The sequence below is a fragment of the Sphaerodactylus townsendi genome, linkage group LG05, assembly GCF_021028975.2.
Source record: "Sphaerodactylus townsendi isolate TG3544 linkage group LG05, MPM_Stown_v2.3, whole genome shotgun sequence".
NCBI lineage: Eukaryota > Metazoa > Chordata > Lepidosauria > Squamata > Sphaerodactylidae > Sphaerodactylus > Sphaerodactylus townsendi.
Genome location: NC_059429.1, coordinates 113,158,615 through 113,180,138, shown reverse-complemented (window position 1 = coordinate 113,180,138; position 21,524 = coordinate 113,158,615). Strand labels below are relative to the sequence as shown.

The 21,524-nt window shown below is 44.2% G+C and overlaps 1 protein-coding gene across 1 annotated transcript in view; it reads left to right on the top strand.

The window, feature by feature from the left end:
- Positions 1-21,524, top strand: part of PREX1 (phosphatidylinositol-3,4,5-trisphosphate dependent Rac exchange factor 1) — a 266,216-nt gene that overhangs the window by 106,317 nt on the left and 138,375 nt on the right. Inside the window, exons 2-4 of the mRNA XM_048496371.1 lie at positions 5,112-5,183; positions 12,768-12,890; positions 21,022-21,126. Coding sequence (XP_048352328.1) covers positions 5,112-5,183; positions 12,768-12,890; positions 21,022-21,126 — 300 coding nt within the window. The remainder of the gene's footprint in view (positions 1-5,111; positions 5,184-12,767; positions 12,891-21,021; positions 21,127-21,524) is intronic.

Sequence of the window (21,524 nt, the reverse complement as noted above, 5' to 3'; positions counted from 1 at the left end):
CTGGGGCACGTGTGTGGCCCCAGGCCACGCCCCCAGAACGCCCTCACACTGGCGCGTACCCAGTGCATCACGCCCCCTTGGCACTATGCCACTGCCTGCAGATCAAATGTAACGGAAGGAAATCTCCAGCTATCACCGGGAGGCAACCCTACAGATAGAATATTCCTCTTATCCAGGGGTCTTCAAACTATGGCCCTCCATATGTTCATGGACTACTATTCCCATTAGCCCCTGCCAGCATGGCCAAGTGGTAGGGCTCATGGGAATTGTAGTCTCTGAACATCTGGAGGGCCATAGTTTGAAGAGCCCTGCTCTTATCTCTTCTTTGAAGGCTCACAAATTCTTGAATGCAGAATTGGAAACCTACTGAAACAGCGAATTGGTTGTAATGAGAAAAAAAACACCCTTCTTCTCTGTTACACTAGTTGATCACCTGTGGTAATAACTTTCTAAATACTACTGGCTGTGTATACCCTGCTCACACTCTGGGTTGCAGTCTAAGAAACTATGTTACAGGGACTGCTTTACATGATAAATGTGGAAAAAACCCTTTTCAACTTTTAGGAAAAGCATTATGCGAATAATCTATTAATTTATTTGCTTATTTGCTATGGTTATACCCCCTACCTAAGATATTTATATCCCATCTTGGGACTCAGACAGTCACAGTCTGTGTTATTTGGCAGCCTTTTAGGATAATTCAAAACACACTAGTAAATCTTATGTAAATTGACCAGTTGTTCACATTATGGTTTGTGGTGGTGTATTTAATATGAAAGCAGTCTGCTGTGGATTGGAAAGTTGTTTATGTTCTTGCTTGAATTTCTCAGTGGCTCATTTCAGAGATGCCATGAAACCATGACTGATTTCAACTATGGTTAGTGTGAAAAATCAGGGTTTAGCTCATTCAGTTTAGGGTTTGCTTTGACAAACACAGGTTACATTAACCTCTCCAGCCCTATGTCGATGACCTGTTGATACATTGACTCTCTACCTGGGGGCGGGGGCGGGTAGGAGAGCAGGTGCAAGCACCCCGGCTCCACCCCATCTCTGTGAGATGGTTGAGCTGGCCATATGGCATGAATGTGCTGAGATATCTCTGTGCGTCCTCCTCTGCAATTCTGGAAGCAGTGCAGCTAATAGCAGGGAGAAGGCATACGTATGGGTGCAGATTACTTGACAATTGCATGGAGTTGGATTTCAGGCCAAACAGAGGACATTTCCATGTATTGTCGAAGGCTTTCACGGCCGGAATCACTTGGGTGCTGTGTGGTTTCCGGGCTGTATGGCCGTGTTCTAGCAGCATTCTCTCCTGATGTTTCGCCTGCGTCTGTGGCTGGCATCTTCAGAGGAAGATGCCAGCCACAGACCTAATGGCGAAACGATCAGGAGAGAATCTTTCTTTCTGGAACACCGCCGATACAACCATCCCCTTTCTTGTAATTTGAAAGTCCTTTACTGAACATTTACAAAGGCGTTATTTGTGGACAATGATGCATTTTTCATTGTGGATTTCGATATCGTTCTGTATTACACCAGTTTTCTATAATGCTTGCTTTCTTTTACATTTTACTCTTTCACTTTTGGTTTCTCCAGCTTGGGTCTTATGACATTGTTCCCTCTTGTTTCTTCGTGGGCATGGCAACGGTTTACCTCCACTGTGGCTCTTGCTTCCTTTGCTTCTAGTACATCCATGACCCTCACCCTGTGGAATGGCCTGCTTGAAGAGAGAAGAAAAGTTTTGGATTTATATCCCCTCTTTCTCTCCGGCAGGAGACTCAAAGGGGCTGACAATCTCCTTGCCCTTCCCCACTCAAAGCAAACACCCTGTGAGGTGGGTGGGGCTAAGAGAGCTCCGAGAAGCTGTGACTAGCCCAAGGTCACCCAGCTGGCGTGTGTGAGAGTGTACAGGCTAATCTGAATTCCCCAGATAAGCCTCCTCAGCTTAGGCAGCAGAGCAGAGAATCAAACCCGGTTCCTCCAGATTAGATACACGAGCTCTTAACCTCCTACGCCACTGAGGAGGTCAGGTGGTCTTTTCACAAACTGTAGAATGGAATGGTTCAGGAGAGCATTTCTGTAAAGGTAATAGGGCAATATTACAATGGCATGGTTCAGAGCCAGTGGTTAAGAGCAGGTGGATTCTAATCTGGAGAATTGGGTATGATTCCCCACTCCTCCACCAGAGTGGTAGAGGCTTATCTGGTGAACCAGATGTGTTTCCTCAGATTCCTGCTGGGTGACCTTGGGCTAGTCAAAATTCTTTGGAACTCTCTCAGCCCCACCTACCTCTAGGCGTCTCCTCCTCCTCCTCCTCCTCCTCCTCCTCCTCCTCCTCCTCCTCCTCCTCCTCCTCCTCCTCTACTTCTTCTTCAATACCATTTTCTGCATTTATTGTATCGTGTCTGATTCTTTTCACTTTGTTTCAAATTTCTGTAATTCTTTGTCAATTACATGGCTTCTCCAATATCACATCCTATCAATTGCACTGATTTGCACATTGTGTAATCTGTCTTGAATCTCAGCGAAGGACTTAAGGCGGAGTATAAATAAAACAAATAAATAAAACTTTAATCTTGCATACGCCACAATGTCTAGCGAGTAGCTCACAGGGAAAGCAGAATCTAAGCCTTTGTCTTTATGGAGCGACTTTTTATTTTTATTTCTGCTAACAATTTAATTTTGTTCTTTGAATTTCATTGATGAATGTGGTATAAAATACAAGGAAAATGCCCTTATGAGTGAACTTGCCATAAATTTATTTTATTCGATTTCATTTTATTTTACTGCATTGCACCGCATTGCATTGCAGAGTGGAAGAATGATGATTTGGGCAGATGGAGCAGAGGAGCAGGCAACTATCTCAGGTATTATTTGCAAGCATGGATGAGCTAGTCTCATGCTGTTGGGTGTTTCTGGCTACAGAGGATTGTCCTTTTGGTGTATGAGCCCCGACTCAGATTTTCCAGGCTAGACACTGTCAGATTTTGGAAGGTAGGCAGAGTTGGCCCTAGTTTGTATTTGGACTGGAAACCACCATGGAAGTCCAGGGTTACTCTGCAAGGACAGGCAATGGCAAATCACTTTGGTTCTTTTCATGCCTCGAAAACTCTGTGGGGTCCCCATTAGTCGACTGCAACTTGACTGCATTTTCCATCCATCTTCCAATCCCAGACTGAGTTTTGTAGTTCCTTGTTGGCTGCTGTCTGTTATATACTTCATATATGCGTCTCAGCCCACAATCTTCAGCTTCTCTAGTGTTACAGTCAGCAAGACAGTGAGAGCTCTATGCTCGGACCTGCCAAGTGTTTTCCCCCCTTTCTAAATATCATCTGCTGGAATCGGAACTGAAATTCCGGTTGCAGGAAGGAGTTTAACCTCACTGTCTGCACTGTCTGTATCGAACTATCTTGTCAAGCTATTGTTTGGCCCATAGCAGCAGAGTTGCAGGAAACCTGCTGCATAATGAGAAAAATACAACATACTGGATGTCCTTGTGGTATAGTTGTTAGAGTTGGAGTAGGATCTGGAAGACTCAGGTTCGAATCCCTACTCTACCATGAAAGTTTGTGTGGGCCAGTCACTATTGCTATAACTTGTTGCACAGTGTTGTTTTTATGAGGAGAATAAGGAGACTCTTTTTAAGTTGGTTTTGTACCTCAGTAGGGAGAAAAGCAGGATTACAATCCATGAAACATGGCTTGGGGGGGGCTAAATCTCTTCTGCTACACTTGTTGTAAATTGGAGTCTCACACAGCTGTTATTTAGCACGAAAAATTTCAGCTTGTCTATGCCCCATGCTTTTAATGTGTGGGGTGCAGCCAGTGCTCAGAGAAGGGCCTGACCCCACAAGAAGCAACTGGGAATGGGTTTTAAAGCTGTCTTTCTGAATCTAAAGCAGCATCATTTGTAGTGAGCAAGGTAAAATAAATCTTTGCACTTTCACGAGGCTCTTGGTGTGACAGTCCATGACGGAAAAATCACGGCAGTCCGAAAACCCGCTTTCCTGCTCCCATCTCCTTCCTTTCATTCCTGGAACCCTTTAATTAGTCCCAAGGGATTGTCTCCTGGATGGGTTCATCTAATTGAGCCTCACCTGCAATCTCTTTTCTTCCTTCCTGACAGAGAGGGGAGGGCAATTCCCTTCCCTTTATATTTTAACCCCACAGCACCAAGCACTATTGAAGGTTTACGTGACATTACAGACGTGCTCCGGGTATTTCACTGCTGCTTAGATCCAGTCACCATTGCTTGTAGCTATTCTCTGTTTCTTCTTTTACGTTCATGGTGAAACCCTTGGTGAAACCCCCTTGCTTGGCTTGTAAGCCTCTGGCTGACATCTGTTGGGTACAGAATGAGGGACTAGCAGGGCTGTCCTAAGCAGCGCCAGTGGGTTTACAAGGGGTTGACTATTCGTGATGACCTCATGTGTGACCCTTGTGTTATTCCATTGATCCTGTTCTTGTGCACAGTGTTGACTGTGACTAAATTGAGTGACTAGTAAGAGAGACTGCAGCAAGGTGGATCCGTATAGGCCTCCATTTCCAACTTACCTGAATTCTGCTTAGAAACCACTGCAGGGAAGTGAAATTATGTTCAGATCCTGATTCTGAACCTCAGCATACCTCGACTGCAGAGAAATTGCCACCCTCCCCCCAATTGTAGCAAAGCCTTTCCCCCTCTTTGACAGTGATCTCTTTGTGTGATGAGATCCAGGTCTCTTGCCTTCCTACTTAATCCTTGTCAAAACAGTCACATTTTTTGGGAGGGGGAGCCTCAGAAGGAATAAACAAACAATTGCTTCCTTTGGTGTGCTGATGGTATCTGATACGGAAGTAAAAAATGTGTCAGGAACGCTTCGGAGGGAAGGATGCTTGTTGCCTGGCAGAACCCAAGCAACTTTAAAGACATGTCGCTAGATTATGATGCTGAGTGTCCCAGTAATGAAGTGCAGCTCTTTTTGATAGTTTCAGGAGCATAAAGCTATCTGCCCTTTGTGCCCAAACGCTGCAGATTTGATCCGGGTGGCTGGATGCTAACGGAAGCTCAGGAGATGAGTGAAATTAAAGCAGTTTGACTATAATTATTCCTCCCCTTGTTTTCCCCTACAGGCATTTCTGCACAGAATTAGGCAAAATGCTGTGGACAAAGCTGAAAAATACATTACAGAGGAAAATGTCAAGGTATTTATTTCTTAATCTTCTTCTTTTTCTTTGCAAATTCTGGGAATGACAATGACATGGGCAAGTTCAGCATTTTGTATTCATTTTAACGGCAGACTGCTACGTAGCCACAACAGCACACTGTTATGTAGCCACAAAGTAAGAGGTTGGCTGCGTCATTTCTAAGGCATAGAGATTCTTCATCTTTTCTTGGCACAGTGATGCAGTGACAGGAGAAGGGTTACCTCTTCATTGCAGGCAGTTATGCTGCAGTCAAAGCCACAATTCCTCTTCTATGTTGAAAAAGTATCAAGGTGCAGCTGTGACCACCAATCCCGTGCGCCTTTTTCTCCTGCTCTGCTGGAAGGCAAGTGGGGTGCATCTTGGGATGACAGGTTGCAGCACGGAGGTTCTTTCTTCCACTATAGTCTGCTGTTGAGTTATGAGATGAAGTTTCTCTGTGCCTTCTGCAGCCCATTTTGCCACCAGCCCAGCCATACAGCCCTTGCCCTTTTCTGAGTCACATCTGGGGCCCCAAAGAGCCCTTTGGGGGTGGGCGGTTTATCAAGTTTAATAAATAAATAAGTAATAAATAATACATTGTAGGGAGTAAGAGAGAAATGGGTGGGAGAACTGGCAGCCTCCTCAATACACAATTTATGGAGGGACTATTCTAGGCTGTGATTTGCAACCTTAGATCCTGCTATCCATGTTGTCCCTGGGCACAGGAACCATTTACCTTCTTTTTTCAGTGTGGTGTAGTGGTTTTTATCTTCTGTACACTGCCCAGAGCCTTTCGGGGGTGGACGGTGTAACAAAAATAAATAAATATGAGCAGGTGGACTCTAATCTGGAGAATCAGGTTTGATTCCCCACGGCTCCCACATGAGCCAAGAACTCTTATCTGGTGAACCAGATTTGTTTCCACATTCCTGCATCCCTGCTGGGTGACCTTGGGCTAGTCACAGTTTGTTGAGAATCCTCTCAGTCCTACCTCACAAAGTGTCTGTTGTGGGGAGAAGAAGGGAAAGGAGTTTGCAAGCTCCTTTGAATCTCCTTACAGGAGAGAAAGGCGGGTTATAAATCCAGACTCCTCCTCCCCTTTTCCTCCACTCATTCCAAACTTTTCTTCTTCTTTTCCTCCATTCCATTTGGGTGATCCTCTCTAGGTCATAGGTTTGCCAACAGGTTTGTTGTTTTCCCTTTTTGGCAGGGTTCATGCTCTCGTGACAGCTGTGGGATAAACCAAGAGTCAGCCAGTAACAGTGACGTGTTTTCCCAAACCTGCAGATTCAGCAACTGGAAAGATGCTGATGAGCAATATTCCTATTGTTTTCGGTTACATTTATCGCATCCTAAACTGCTAAATATAAATGTCACCCAGTAATTCAGAATTCATTTGCTTTGAGCAGGAGATTTGAAATGCAGTCCTTAGCAGAGTGATGCTCTGCGAAGTCCAGTAAAGTCAACACAGTGAGACAGGTGTAATTAGGTATAGGACTGAACTGCAGTCTTATGCCAAGCAAATCCATTGATTTCAATCGACAATCTGGAGTAGAGAGCCAGTGTTGGGCTAGGTCCTGGTGGCAAACCTATGGCACTCCAGATGTTCATGGACTACATTTCCCATCAGCCCCTGCTAGCATGGCCAATTGGCCATGCTGACAGGGGCTGATGGGAATTGTAGTCCATGAACATCTGGAGTGCCATAGGTTTGCCACCACAGCGCTACTTGTACCATGAAATCTTGTTAGGCGATCTTGGGCCAGTCTCACATTCTCAGCCCTGACCACTATTTGGATGGGAAACCTCCAAAGAACATCAGGATCATGATGCAGAGGCAGGTGTAACAGAATCCAAAGGGGGAGGGGGGAGGATTCCCCTTTCACAAGTTCCAAGCCCTGGGAGCTATTATCTCAGGAATTATTCCTTATTGACTCTAGGGATCTCCCTAATAATAAGCACCAGAGCCCTTATCGCCTTACACAACAAAAGGTTTTATTTAAAATAAACAGTAACGTCAAACATTTCTTTGGTAGGGTTGAGGAACACATACACAAAAAAAGAACAGAAGTGCGTGTTGTCATTCAGACTGGTGTTTAGGCTCTCAAATGGTCCTATGACGGACAGTGAGGTGTTTGGGTCCCTGCCTAGAATCCCCATGTCTACTGACTTACACCAAGAAGGGTCACAGCTCTCTCCTCAGGAAGCTGGCATTCCAGTTCAAACTGACCAGTCTCCCTCAGGCGCTTCCCTGCGGCCATATCTAGGAGACCTCCCCTTAAGGAAGAGTTAACAAGCCCCGAAGGCACGTTCCTAGGGTCACCCTAATTTTATATGGCCCTGACAGGTTTTTGGGCTCTGACCCCTTTTTTGGAGTCTCCCTCTCTCCAACTCTGTCTAGAGAGAAACCCCCTCCCCTCCCCTCACTCCAGCTGCCTCTTTTTCTCCTCTCAGGCAGTTTCTCCCAGCCAATCAGGATCGGGCAGGACTTAACTATTTCAGAGCAGTTTCTCACTGGAAACCACTTCCCAAATATGGGCATTTGTCACAGCAGGCAATGGCAAACCACCTTCGAATCTCTCTTTCCTTGAATCCCTACAGCAGCGATTCCCAACCAGGGTTCCGTGGTACCCTGGGGTGCCGTGAGCATGTTCCAGGGGTACCGTGGCAACACTAATGGCCTCCCTCACTTTTGTGGTGTCTCCTGCCGGCACCAGCAGGGACATAGAGCTGGCTCAGGAGGCAGGGCCTGCTGCAAGGTCAGCAACCAATTCCCGCAGCCCCCCCCCCCCCAGTGCTTTCCTTCACCCTGGGATGGAAAGGTGGCGGTGATGGCGGTGGCAAGCAGGGGCACTGGGAGGGGAAGGTGGGGGGGATGGCAAGGGTACCGTGAAATATGAAGAGTGAGGTCAAGGGTACCGTGATGTCGAAAAGGTTGGGAAACACTTCCCAACAGGGTCAGCTTTATGAATTGATGGCAAAAAAAAAAAGTTTGGAGTGACTGTAAAGGACTGCCCTGTAAATGTGTTTTGTGCGTCTCTGTGATGTGCCTTGATTTTTCTGTTTCTCCTTTGCTGGAACACATTAGTACTAGAAATGAGAAGACCATATTTTCATGAGTTGAAGCAGGATTCGAATCCTCCTGCTGCTCATTTGAAATCCTTTCGGAGCTCACTATCTTGACTCTGGAAGATGTATTATTACTCGGGCTTTAATCCCATTTGCACTTCCCTGGTAGCAAGCTTCACTGAACTCCGGAAGAAAATGTTAAATCCTATGAACACTACAACAGGATCCTTGAGAATTCCCAGTAGCTTATCTGCCTTGCACCTGAGAACCCTCCACTTAGTCCTGTTTCCTGCGTATTCCTCCTCATGATTGATTAATGCTTTGAGTGCAGCTACCTGCCAAATTGCTTGATATAATCCAATTTTGATGCACGTGCAAATAAGAAGCACAGGCCAAGTACCTTTTCTCTTGCCTAACAGACATCATTAGCTTTTTCATTGCTGGTTGCTTACTAGGATGCGTATTATCTTATCTCTGGGCTTTTTCACACTTGCCTCGCAAGAGGAAAGCAGTAGAAGAAAAAGAGTTGGTTTTCTCAAGCTTTGAGGAAATTCACAGTGGCTTACAATCACCTTCGCTTTCTGTCCCCACAATAGACATCTTGTGAAGTAGGTGGGGCTGAGAGAGTTCTGAGAAAACTGTGACTGGCCCAAAGTCACCCCACAGGCTTCATGTGTAGGAGTAGGAGTCTGCCGATCGTGTGGAGGAGTGAGGAATCAAGCCTGGTTCTCCAGATTAGAGTCGGCAGTTCTTCACCACTACTCCACGCTAACTCGCTCTGCAGTTCTTAAGACTGACACTGATCAAGTTGATAGTGTTTAATTGATCAATTAAGGTGGTTCAGTAAGAGACTTAAAAAGGTTTATAAGATGCAGGCAAGAATAGATTTACAGTAGTACTCTGGAACAAGAAAAAGCCATTCAAATTCAGGGCAGCTAAACTATTCAGGCAGAACACAACCACTCCTCATGCCTTATGACCAGCTAAATGCCAGAGCCATAGTAGAACAGGACCGTGTTTGCTGATACCGAAAAGAGAGCAGAGAAGGGGCTAAGCGCTCGTCCTTTGGAGAGAGGGTCCACTGAAGAGAAGCCTCTCTCTTCGGTAGCAACCTACAAACGAATCTCAGATGATGATCTCAGCTGCTGATTAAGAATAGGAAGACTTTCAGTTTAGTGGTGAGTAGACTGGACGGTGCCAGGATCTTTAACAGCCCAAGGGGGGGGGCGGTGAAGGGACCCGTGGAGGTGGTGCGGACCTATGCTGGTGGATTTGCCCTCCCTGGGGCACTTAACCCAGCAGAGGAGCAAATATGCTGAGTGGGTTCTATGGCCCTCCAGGATAGCCAGACGTGGTGCCCAGCACTGTGTCAGCACTCCTGTGCTGCCACAACTGGAGCATGGCCGACCTTTGTTGGCTTCCACTCTAGGTTTGTGGCCATTTAGGATGCAGCCTTGGCTTTGGCATAACACCACTGAGCCCAATGGAGGGCTTTCTGGTGGAGGGTTTTTGTCATTGTTTGCTCCCTCCCAAAGATGCCAGAAAGCCCTCTGCAGTCAGCCGGGTGTCCTTATCCCTGGCTCTGGATTGGGCTGTAATACACACATCTTCCCAGCCCAAGACCTCAAACCAAATGCACTGATCCTAGCTTTTGAATTGGACAGCCTCAAGTGGCTTAATCAGTCTTCTGCTTTAGATTATCTTAATCTGAAAACAACTCAAAAACTTTGTCTAAACCTTTGATATTAATGATATCAACATTAATACAGTGATATCAATGTATTAAACCGGGCCTAATTTAAATTAGGCCATGGTTAAAACAATATTAGCAAGTTGCAGAGCTTCTGTGGCTTTGACAGCTGGCTCAACTGAGGAATGTCTTTGGCAGGAAGCAAGCAGGTGATGCTGGATGGAGGGCCCTGCCTGCCAAGCAGATAATTAAAGCTAATCAAAACCCATTAACATTGCTGGCCTTTGCTCTGCAGCCCAGTGCATGCTGACAGGGGGGATTGCAGGCCATAAAAGCATGTGAAATGCTCCCCTCTGAGGTAGGGTCATGGCATGAAATCAAGGTTTGGCTTGGCTGGGTACCTGCTCACAGCCAACTGGAGGTGCTAAACTGATTTCCAGTTTCCCTAGGGGAGAGATGCCCAGGGCCCGTGTGAGTGCAGGAGAATTGTGTTGGGCTGCATCTTCCTTTCCCAGTCAGCCCAGATGTCCCCTGCTTGCCAGTGACTCCTTAGCAAGGAGTGCTTGAGGGATAAGAGCACTCCTGTTACCTCCATCATTTACCACTAATGCCAGAGAAGCTACAGCCACCATTAAGAACATGATGGGAATGTGGCTATGAGAAGGGTTGCTATGATGGTGGAGCTCATGGAAACCTTCTCTCAAGGGGACAAACCAACCTCTTCAGTCAGGTCAGACTCCTCTTGTAATACAAGAACTTCCAAAGTCCTTCCCCATCATGTGCCCCCTGCCCCCAAGCTGAATTTCCAAGGGAGATAATAGTAGGAGTGCCCCAGAAATATGCTTAGGAAACCATTCCCTGATATCCAGCTTAAATCTTCATTGCCACCGCTTGAACCCTACTTTGTGGGCATGTGCTTTCCACAGGCCAACTAGTTTGGGCTTGGTTTCTTGACAGACTGTTCTCAGGCTGGTTCTGGTGGGTTTTCTGGGCTGTGTGGCCATGGTCTGGTGGATCTTGTTCCTAACGTTTTGCTTGCATCTGTGGCTGGCATCTTCAGAGGTGTATCACAGAGGGAAGTATGTTACACAACAGACTTCCCTCTGTGATACACCTCTGAAGATGCCAGCCTTCCTATTCAGCGAAAAGCGTTAGGAAACGAGATCCTGAACCAACAACCACACAACCAGCTCACAGAAAGCCAGATGAATCTGGCAGTGATGGCCCACCAAACAATGCATTGTTCTGGGGCTGCTTCTATACCAGAGGTAGGAACCTGCTGACTCTCCAGATGTTCAGGAACTACAGAGATTCCATCAAGCCTCTATCAGCACATGGCCAGATTATGGCCATGCTGGTATGATAGAGTGGTCCTAAGGCACATGCTGGAGACTATTCTATACTACATACCCCCCCATCTTAAGAAGTTTGTCCAAGTTATGTGGAACCCCCTTACTTGTTTGTTGGTTGCCTGTTTTTGCTGCTTTGGTTATTGCAATGGTAGCAGTCCATTTTACTATTAGACACAATGAAAGGCTTGGGACTTACAAAGGAGAAGGGCAGATAAGCAGCTTGGAACTCCCACTCTACTCCTCCTTCAAATCTCCTGCTTCAGATCGCTGTGAGCTCTGTAGGGGGTTGAGGAGATGGATTTCTTCCCTTCTCTACATTTTTCCTTTTAAGTGAGCTCTTCTTAGCATCCTTTCTGTTGCCTTTTCGGTTCTCATTGAGCTTTTCCTTTTCCTTTGATCAAGCCTTTTCTTTTGATTAGTTTTCAAAGTCAGTCCACAGGGTAGGTAAAGATGTCTATATTGCTTTGTGGATCGGAGTTGCCAATCTCCAGGCAGAGTCTGGAAGTCTTCCAGAATTACAAGTGATCTCCAGACTGCAGCAATTAGTTCCTCCGGAGACAACGGCAGTTTCAGAGGTCAGACTCTATGTTACGCCATAGATTCTAGATGAAACACTTCCCCAAACTTCCCCATTCACAAGTCTGCCCCCAAATCTCCCAAGAATTTTCCAGGCCAGAGTCGGTAATCCTCCCTGTGAGAAAACTGTGTTTGATATCTGTTTACTATTAGATTATGGGAGGAATGAAAAAAAATAAGATAGTTTTAGATCAGTGATGGTAAGACTGTCCTTTTTGAGGACTGAGTGCCCCAAACTGCCTTCAAACCCACTTATTTGCTCACTTAAAGAGTTCAACCTTGAATTTAGCTACGAATACTGAGGAGTTTTTTAGTTTAGAAAGAGTTAGCTTGGCTCCAAAGTAGCATTACTTGGGAATATAGCAGTAGTGGTTAGTGCGGCTTTGCTTTTAAGCAGCTGTGCAACTCTTCCAATGGAGTGAATCGTGACCCTAGGACAGGGTAGGAACCTGCTGTGGCTCTCAGATTCCAGGAACTACAATTCCCATCAGCCTCTGTCAGCATGGCCAATTGGCCATGCTGGTAGGGGCTGATGGGAATTTTAGTTCCTGAACATCTGGAGAGCCGCAGGTTCCCTACCCCTGCCCTAGGAGAACTTAGAAGTAAGGAGGGTTTAGAAGTAAGCCCTGCTGCCATCAACTGAGCTTACTCCCATGTAAAGGATTGGGCTTTAGTTCTTCCCATTAAAATCAGTGGGGTTTAACAGCACTTAACAGGGTTATCTATCACCCTCCCACATGACGAACTCTGTGCACGCGTGCCCACAGAGAAGGCTCTGAGTGCCGCCTCTGGCACCCGTGCCATAGGTTCTCCACCACTGTTTTAGATAATGTGTATAAACAGCTAGGGAGTATAATGGAATGCCCTGGTTAACGTACATTATTAGTTATTACTAGATATTTCTTTATGTTGCAGATTTTATTTTCCAACATAGAAGACATACTTGATGTTCACAAGGAGTTCCTGACTGCCTTGGAATGTTGTTTAGATCCAGAACCTCAATCTCAGCATGAACTGGGAGATGTTTTCTTAAAATTTGTAAGTACAATAAATACTGTTTGAAAAAACTGTCTTCCAATTCTATGATTCTATGAAAATGCATCTTAGCCATGTATATTTTGTATGCAAATAAATGAGAAAAGTTATTATATTTGTAAAACACTGTAAACCATTTCAAAAATGGGCTATTTAAAAATGTCATGAGGGACCAGATACTCTTGCTCTCATCCAGTGCCTTTTCAAGTGCCAAATACCCACCTCCCTCCCTGCCTTTTTTTTTTTTTTGGCTTTTGAGTTGGTGCCGTGAAGGGCTGGGGTGGGGGGAGTGCAGAGGGGCCTGGTCCCATAGAGCTGCAGGCCTGCTACATATTGGGCCCTCAGGGCATATTAAAATGGATTCAGCTCTATAATGGCAACATCTAATTGTGATCTGAGTGAGAAAGTGGACGATAAGCAAAATAAATAAACAAATTGATGAAATTGCTGGCAACAAATCCTTATTTGTGACCCTAAGAGCATCTTATTAAGGTTATAAGGTTCACTAGGTACAAAATTCCTACTATTCTTGTAAACTGCCGTGCTATGCATGTGTAAATTTTTTTCATGTATACCCAGTGTATAGCTGCTTCCCAGTTATGGCCAGTCTTAGGTTCTGCTTGTACAGCATATACAGCAATTTACACACTAATAGGATCATTTGCATGTGATCATCTGCTTGTGTGAAATGCAACCGTTGTCCTTGTGGAAATGGAATAATGTGTGAAATGGGCCTTAGAAATCCAGGGAATTCTCTGCATAAGAAGATACTGTTTTTAGATCCTGAAGACCATAGGGCTCTCGGTAAATGCAGGTTCAACTTTTCAGGGCTAACATCTGTAATTATGTAACTGATGATTTCCTCATATTGCAAAGAAGCCTCAATGTCACCCAAGAGGAAATTAAATACTTCACGCCCTGGGTAATTTAAAAGTGTACCTTTCATACTTGTGGATCTTGTACATGAAGGGCAGCTGGGGAGGACTTGATGAAAACCCTCTGGCGTGTGTATAATTATTGAACATATTGAATGATTTTGCCAGGAGGTGACGTAATCTAAATATAACCTCTAAAAGGTTGTTAAAGTCATGGAGCTAAAGTTGCAAGGGTCATGTGTACACACTTATCTGGAATGGGTATTGTGTTGCCAACAGCTACTGTATTAAAGCAACTGGTTTGACATAATGAATGCGTTATCAGGAGAGTGGGGGCTGTTGTCAGGGACTCCAGGTTGCACATGGGCAGGGGCGTACTGCCCAGGGGGACATATGGGGCAAAATGTCCCCGGGCTGTGGCCATTTAGACATTTTGGGGGTGGAAAATTGCCCCCACCCCCGTCCTTCCCCCTGGGTCCATACACTGACTTCAAGACCTGGTGCAAAAAAACACATTGTTTGGTAGTAGTGTGGGAGGGCGGCCGCCCATATGGGACGAGACTGGACAGAGTGGGGGGTGGGTGGAAAACTCAGATTTTGCACTGGTCTACATTTTCTCTAGATATGTCTCTGCATATGGGAATTAGATTCTGGTTTGTTCTGTGTTTGTGGCTCAGTTCATGTGTCACTTTTCAGTATTTCTTCCATGAGTGACTAACAGACATATTGGGGATGGGTGGTGGCTTAGTGGTAGAACATCTGCTTGGCATCAGAAGGTCCCAGGTTCAATCCCAGTTGAAAGGCCCAGGCAGTAGGTGATGTGAAACACTACTGACTGAGACCCTGGACAGCGGCTTCCAGTCTGAGTAGGCAATTCTGTCTTTGATGGTCCAAGGATCTGATTCAGTATAGGGCAGCTTCATGCGTTGAATATGTAAAGTATCCAGATCCTGATGTATGAAAAACAAACTCAGGCAGCGGCTATACACGTGCTTGTACCCAGTTACTGAATTGACTCGAGGTCACGAAAGGAAACCATTATTTACTCTCATACATTAATCTTCTGGTATTTTATTTATTTGAAATGTTCTTGGGTCACAGTCACTACAAAACTGCCTGTGGCAGCTCTTCATAATTTGAATCACACATTATAAAATGTCACTAATAAAACATGAAAACAATATAAAACATCAGATTAAAAGGAATTAAATCAACCGAAGATAGATTAATGGGATAGCAGATGAAACATGGGGGCAGGAAGTGGAGGAAGCAAAAAAGATGCAATTTAAAGTAGCTAGACTGATGTGAGGAAACTGGAGATATTTCCCTGTTTCTCTTCATGCCTTTTTCATGCCAAAAATCACAACTATCAATGTGCTTTGACCCAATCTGGAGGCAACGTTAGGGATGCCATATTTTTATATAGGTGAGGATTAAATTGGGATTGGATTAGTAAAAATGTAGAATGTTGTTGTGATAGTCTTGTTAGAAGCTGCCCTGAGCCCAGAGGAGGGCAGGGTATACATTTAATAAAGTAAAATACTACTTAGATATGCTTATTTCATTTTTTCCCCCATCACAGTTTTTTTTAAAGCAAGCCTGGGGATTTATCATGTAGCAGGTAGTTCTTCCCTAAGGTTCCATAACTGTAGGAAAGGAATGGGTTGGATCACTCTTTACAAAACAATTAATGGTTATTAACAAATATTTCACATTATGTTTCTATTAAAACAGTTAATAACAGCTGCTGCTTCTGTCAGGACAAAGATTCACTCAAGTTTATTTGGTGATAATTGATTAATAAACAAAGCTGATGGCAGGTACTAGTTAATAAGGCATTAATTCTTTTGTTTAGCATAACTCCAACCTTTTTTTTGGGATTGGTACATGGGTTGGATTATAGATCTTTTTGTGTTCTTTTTTTAAATCTTCAGTTTCCATGTATACAAAGTATTTTCCCCTTTTTATAGCCTTTCTGTTTTCTTCCTTTTATCTGTTGTTCCTTTAAAAAAAAAACCACCCCAAACAATAGCTCAACTATCCCAAGATTGCCAGTTCCCTCTTTTCTGTTGCATCACACATGTAACCCTGCCGTTTCCTGCATCTGGGGCCCAGGAATTTCTGCCTGCGTATTATTTCCAGTCTTTGACTCAGAAGAGCCTGAATCCGAAGCATCTATAACTCCAGAAGATAAAGCCTGCATGCCGGCTGCTTTTCAGCTCCTTTACTTCATTTGTTTGTGGCTCCTGCTTTATTGGGTGCCAATGTTTGGATGCAAAGATAAACAAAAATGGCAAAGCAGCAGTCTGAGCAAAGCAGTCTGAGCCAAGTCTTGAGGGAAGAGGAAGAACCAGTGTGGTGTCATGTGTAGAGCAGGACCTGGGAGACTAATTCAAACCCTTCCTGGTGACCTTGAGCTAGTCATTCTCTCTCAGCCTAACCTACCTTGTAGGTTGTTGCAAGGATAACATTGAAGTAGGGGGAAGGAAAGTATACCGCCTCAGGTTCTTGGAGAAAAGGTGGGCTAAAACTGTTATGGATAGATTAATGAATCGCTATAGAGCCAGAAGCAACACATCCATCCATCCATCCATCCATCCATCCATCCATCCATCCATCCATCCATCCATCCATCCATCCATCCATCCATCCATCCATCCATCCATCCATCCATCCATCCATCCATCCATCCATCCATCCATCCATCCATCCATCCATCCATCCGTCCATTCTATTTATGAGTCACCCTCCCCCGAAGGGCTCAGGACGATGTACAACAAAATTTAATAAGTTTTCAGATTGCCCAGATGTGAATCTTGCATTTTCCTCTATGAGTGGTACCCCTTTTGGAGTAAATGCACTGTTCATGCAGTTTATAGCCTTATAACCATGTGGGTCAGCTGTGAACTCAGGACAGATACACCACCCTGAGCCTTTGGGGAGGGCGGTATATAAATATAATAAATAAATAAATAAATAAATAAATAAGGAAGAGCCTCTTCACAAAATGTACATTGAGCACATGGAATTCACTGCTACAAGATGTGGTACTGGCTTTATAAAGGGATTAGGCAAGTTGGTGAGAAGTAGATGTCCCATTGGCTATTGGCCGTTATAGTTAAATGGAACCTTCAGAAGTGAGATAACTTGGATGGAGACGAATATGAGAGGTGATCTCAAATCCTCCCTGTAGTCATCTTGCTGGCCACTGCTGGAAAAAGATTGTTGAACTTTTCTGAACTAATGTGATGGCCAAGCTATGTTGCTTGGATCCAGCCTGGTTTTCTTCTCATAAAAAAGAGAGGAGAGGGTCTTCTTTGATCATTAAAGAGACTGTGCTGGGGATCATTCAACCTGCCTGCACAAAAGTCATTTAGCAGAGAGATCTAGTGAGAATGGGAACTGAAAGAGATTGAGTTAAAATGTTGGCTGGATCCAGTGCTATTTATCTGTTCTCCAACCCATAGCCTAGTTGCTGGAACCCAGTAAGGATGCAGCTGCAAAAGCTATCGCTGTTGTATTCAGACAAGAATAAAAGCCTGACTTCTCTTATGGTTGATTTATACTAGTTGCCAATCCCAGGGACTGATTTTGCACCCCCTTCTCTGTATCAGAAGCAGCAGCATCCATCACAAATGAAATTTGAAAAGATCATATGATCACACCTGAAGCTTGTACTAAATGAGACCATGGGTCTGCCAAGCTCAGCATGGTCCACTGTGACTCACAGCTGCTATCTAGGATCTCTGGTTCAGGTCTTTTAAAGAGCCTTGGATTTCAGCCATGACTTTCCGATCCATTCAACATGAAGAATGAATTATACTGTCTTACTCGCAATCATTTATGGGAAATAAATCAAAAGCTGTTAAAAATGAAGCATTGAAGACAATAATTTCTGTTTCCCAAGTTGGACTGAATGGCATATATTCAGTGGCTGTGTGGAATGGAGCTTTCCCATGTCAGAGTCACTAAACTTCCTCAGAATTTTGTCTCTGGCTTTCAGTGAACATTTAAGAATACCATAGGCTCTTTATGGACATATTACTTGCCACATGGCTGAGAAGCAATCTTTGCTTCAAAGTGAGGTTTTCCCATGTCTTTTTGTTTACATTTAGAGTTAATCTCTCCCAAAGTGTTTCTATCTGGGCTGAACTTCCATTCCCCCCTTTGTCAGCATGCATTTTGGGAGGTTGCCTGCCTTTTATCATGTGTGTGTGTGTGTTTGTGTATGTGTGTCTCATCTATCAACAGTATGTGTCTGATCTATCAATAGTTTGCTAGGCAGACAGATCTTTAGACTACCCTGCAGGTACCCACAAATCAGCTGGAAAGCAGTAACAACAATAAAGTCTTGTTGGAGAGAGAAGGAAAGGAGGAAAGAACGTGGTGGCAAGAGCCGGAGGAGAAGAGGAAGGGAAGGCAGGCAAGAGCGAACCCAGCCTTGTCAATTTCACCTGGTTTACCTCTCCAGTGATAGACTTTGAATGTGAAAATTTTAAAAAGCCATCAGGAATGCTAACACATATGACTCTTCTTTGAGAAGGGAGGAAAAAAGTTGTGCTTAAAGAGATATTGGAAATTGTGGGGATTCTCTGATCTGACAGCAGGGTAAGCGCCAAAGAGGGAAAAGCCTGTGCATAACTGAGAATCATACCTGAAGGGAATGAACACTCAAATCAAAGGAGACCACATGTGCATAAATTGCTGTAGTGTCAAAGGGATCTGCAATGGGAGGTAGAAATCCCTGGAAATTAGTTTTCCAAAAGGAAGGGCTTTCTCTAGCAAAGCAGTAAAAGTTTTCCTCCATAGTCTAAATAGTGAAAGTGTGTTACTGGATCTAACAGTGGAATGGAATCATTGAGTTGAACCTTAGTATTAGCTTTTGATTTTATAGTAAATGGCATTTAATTACAAGCTTGAATAGTCTGGTATGAAGAACATGTGTATCAGCTGCTAAGATGCCAGATGATCAGGAGCTAAATTAATATTTAATGCAGGAAAAATCTCTTAGTTTTCATGCTAATTCCATTCCCAAATACTCCCAGCAGGCTAGCTAGATATCCAACCGATCTCTGTCAACCATGAAAGCTTTTATTAGTCCTTGTCTCAGTTAGATTCAGGTGCATGGCAGAGTGGTTTTACCACTGCTTCTTTACAAAACGGATTTCCTTCTGCCATTCTCCTCCAGATGATGAGCGCCGACATTGTGGAGGGATGCTTAGATGCGATCTGATCTTTTGTATACTAACTTAGGAGAGATTTTGTCTGTCCAGTTTAACAATGATGTAGAAAATGTTGCCATACCTTTTGGTATTTGACATTTGCAGTGATGCAGTAATTTCAGTGTGAGAGAGAAAGAGAGATTGAATGAATGAATGAACTTGTTGGTTGTTTTTGAGACTATTTATCGCAGACATGATCTGCGCATGCTGAGTAATCTGTGTACAGCTGCAACTTCACTTATTTGTGTGTGGGGAGCAGGTCTCCTCACCAAATAAACAAGCCACATTTTAGACTGAGAAATGACTTGCCTCTTTGGCATTGGGAGCTGCTACATCAGGGCTTCAACCTGCAGCTCTCCAGATGTTCATGGACTACAAATCCCATCAGCCCTTACCAGCATGGCCAATTTGCCATGCTGGCAGGGGCTGATGGGAATTGTAGTCCCTGAACATCTGGAGAGCCGCAGTTTGCAGACCCCCGTGCTACATCAAGCATAGCCAAGCTGGAGCTGCATAGATCACTCCCTTCCCCATCAGCTACATCAGGACTGTGGATTTTGACCATGTGCTGTATTCTTGACACCTGAACACATGAAGCTGCTTATAAGGTCCATCAAAATCAATATTGTCTATTCAGACTGGCAGTGGCTTTCCAGGGTTTCAGATCCGTCATACCATCCACTGCCAGATCCTTTAACTGGAGATACCAGGGTTTGAACCTGGAACCTTCCACATTACAAGCAGATGCTTTTCCACTGGCCCATGGTCCTCCCCCAACCCTGATTCTTGGGGTTGTCCCCATAGTGAGTAATGTTCTACATATTCTGCATAGTGTATGTGGATATGGGTTTCTAGATCTAAGAACCTGCTTGCTTTCATTTATCCCCCTGCCCCGACTATCCTTTATATATATATTTTCTCCTTAATCAAAGTACCAGTTAGGTGTCTGAGGCCGATGCACCTCAACTCTGTTTTATTTATTTATATATTTATTTAGCATATTTCTATACCACCTCTTCAGAGTCCTGCTCAAGATGGATTACAATTAAAAACCACAGGTAATAGGGTTGCACTGTACAAAATGGTTTACAAACTTACTTGGAGAAATTATTTGGGACTGTAGTCTACGTTGCTGTATATAGCTTACTGGAAGTTGGATTCTGTTACATAATTTTTGCAGTGCTTACTGTGTCATGCTAATATTTATGCTATGCTTCAGTTCTGTCTTATAAATTTCTGGTTGGTTCCAGACTTCTGCAATCATAAACTCATTGTTTGCTGAGGGTGCCGTTTGGCTAGTTGGTTGTACTGATCTATAATCTGCCTTGCGTCCCTGTGAAAAATGTGGACCATAATGTAAATAAAAATAAATACAATTTTCACATAAATTGTTAAGACTTGAATTTGACTTGAGATGAAAATCTGAGGTACAGCACAGATTGCATCTTGTGAATCTCCAAAAAGCCAATGGTTTAGTACCAGGATAGGTCAGGGGAGTAAACAGGAGAGATCCCAAATATTTCAGTACTTCTCCCATGCACCCTTTCCCTTTGCCTGCAAGTTTTTCCACCAAAACATATTTTCCTTTAAGTGGAAATAATCCACACAGCATTGTGAAGCTCCAGTAGTTTCTGTAGACAGCCCGTCACAAGGGATTCTGTAATGTCTGTCTCCGATGAAACAAAATACCTGCTTACAGTTGAATGAACTGGAAAGCCCATCTAATAGCTTGACAATCACTTTAAAATACTGGAAGATCGATATAACTCGAGCAAGTCTTACTTCACCTGAAAGGCATGGGAATTTGGACAGCACCTTGGAAGCCTCCCTGAAATATGATGTGAACTTTTACAGGTAGCAGAGGACTGGCACACCGATGTTGGCACCGTAGCGCAAGGATCTCCCATAATGCCCAGTGTATGCAACTCATATTCCTTTGACCATTATATAACTCATTTGAAGGGGGAAAAGATATACAGATCCGTGGAATATCTTGTATTAATACCAAGTTTATCTATTCCTTCCCTCTCATTGCAGAAAGACAAGTTCTGTGTTTATGAGGAATATTGCAGCAACCACGAGAAAGCGCTCAGACTCCTCATGGAACTGAACAAGATCCCGCCTGTCAGAGCATTCCTCTTGGTAAGCAGTGGTGTCCTCAAAAGATCTTTGGGGCAGATTTAAATGTGCTGTTCAGTCGCTGTCATTCCTATTCAGTCGTTGTCATCCCCCCTATCCCTTTGTCACAGAAGCTACGAATTATAACTGCTTCTCACAAAAACATATCAGAAAGCTGGAATATGAAGAGCAGAGCAGTTTAGCTCAATAACTGTCTCACTGAATAACTCCCCCCCCCCCCAATCATCTGTAAGCTTCCTCATCCCCAGCCTATATAGGAAGGAATTTTGTTCTTGGGAAGGAATTTTGTGATGCAAATCCTGGGCTCCTTTGATGCTTCCTCTTCTCTCCATTTCCTGTAAAGGTGCCTCCCCTCTCTGCCTTCATTTCAGTCGTTTTCTCAAAACAAAACGAAAACCCGT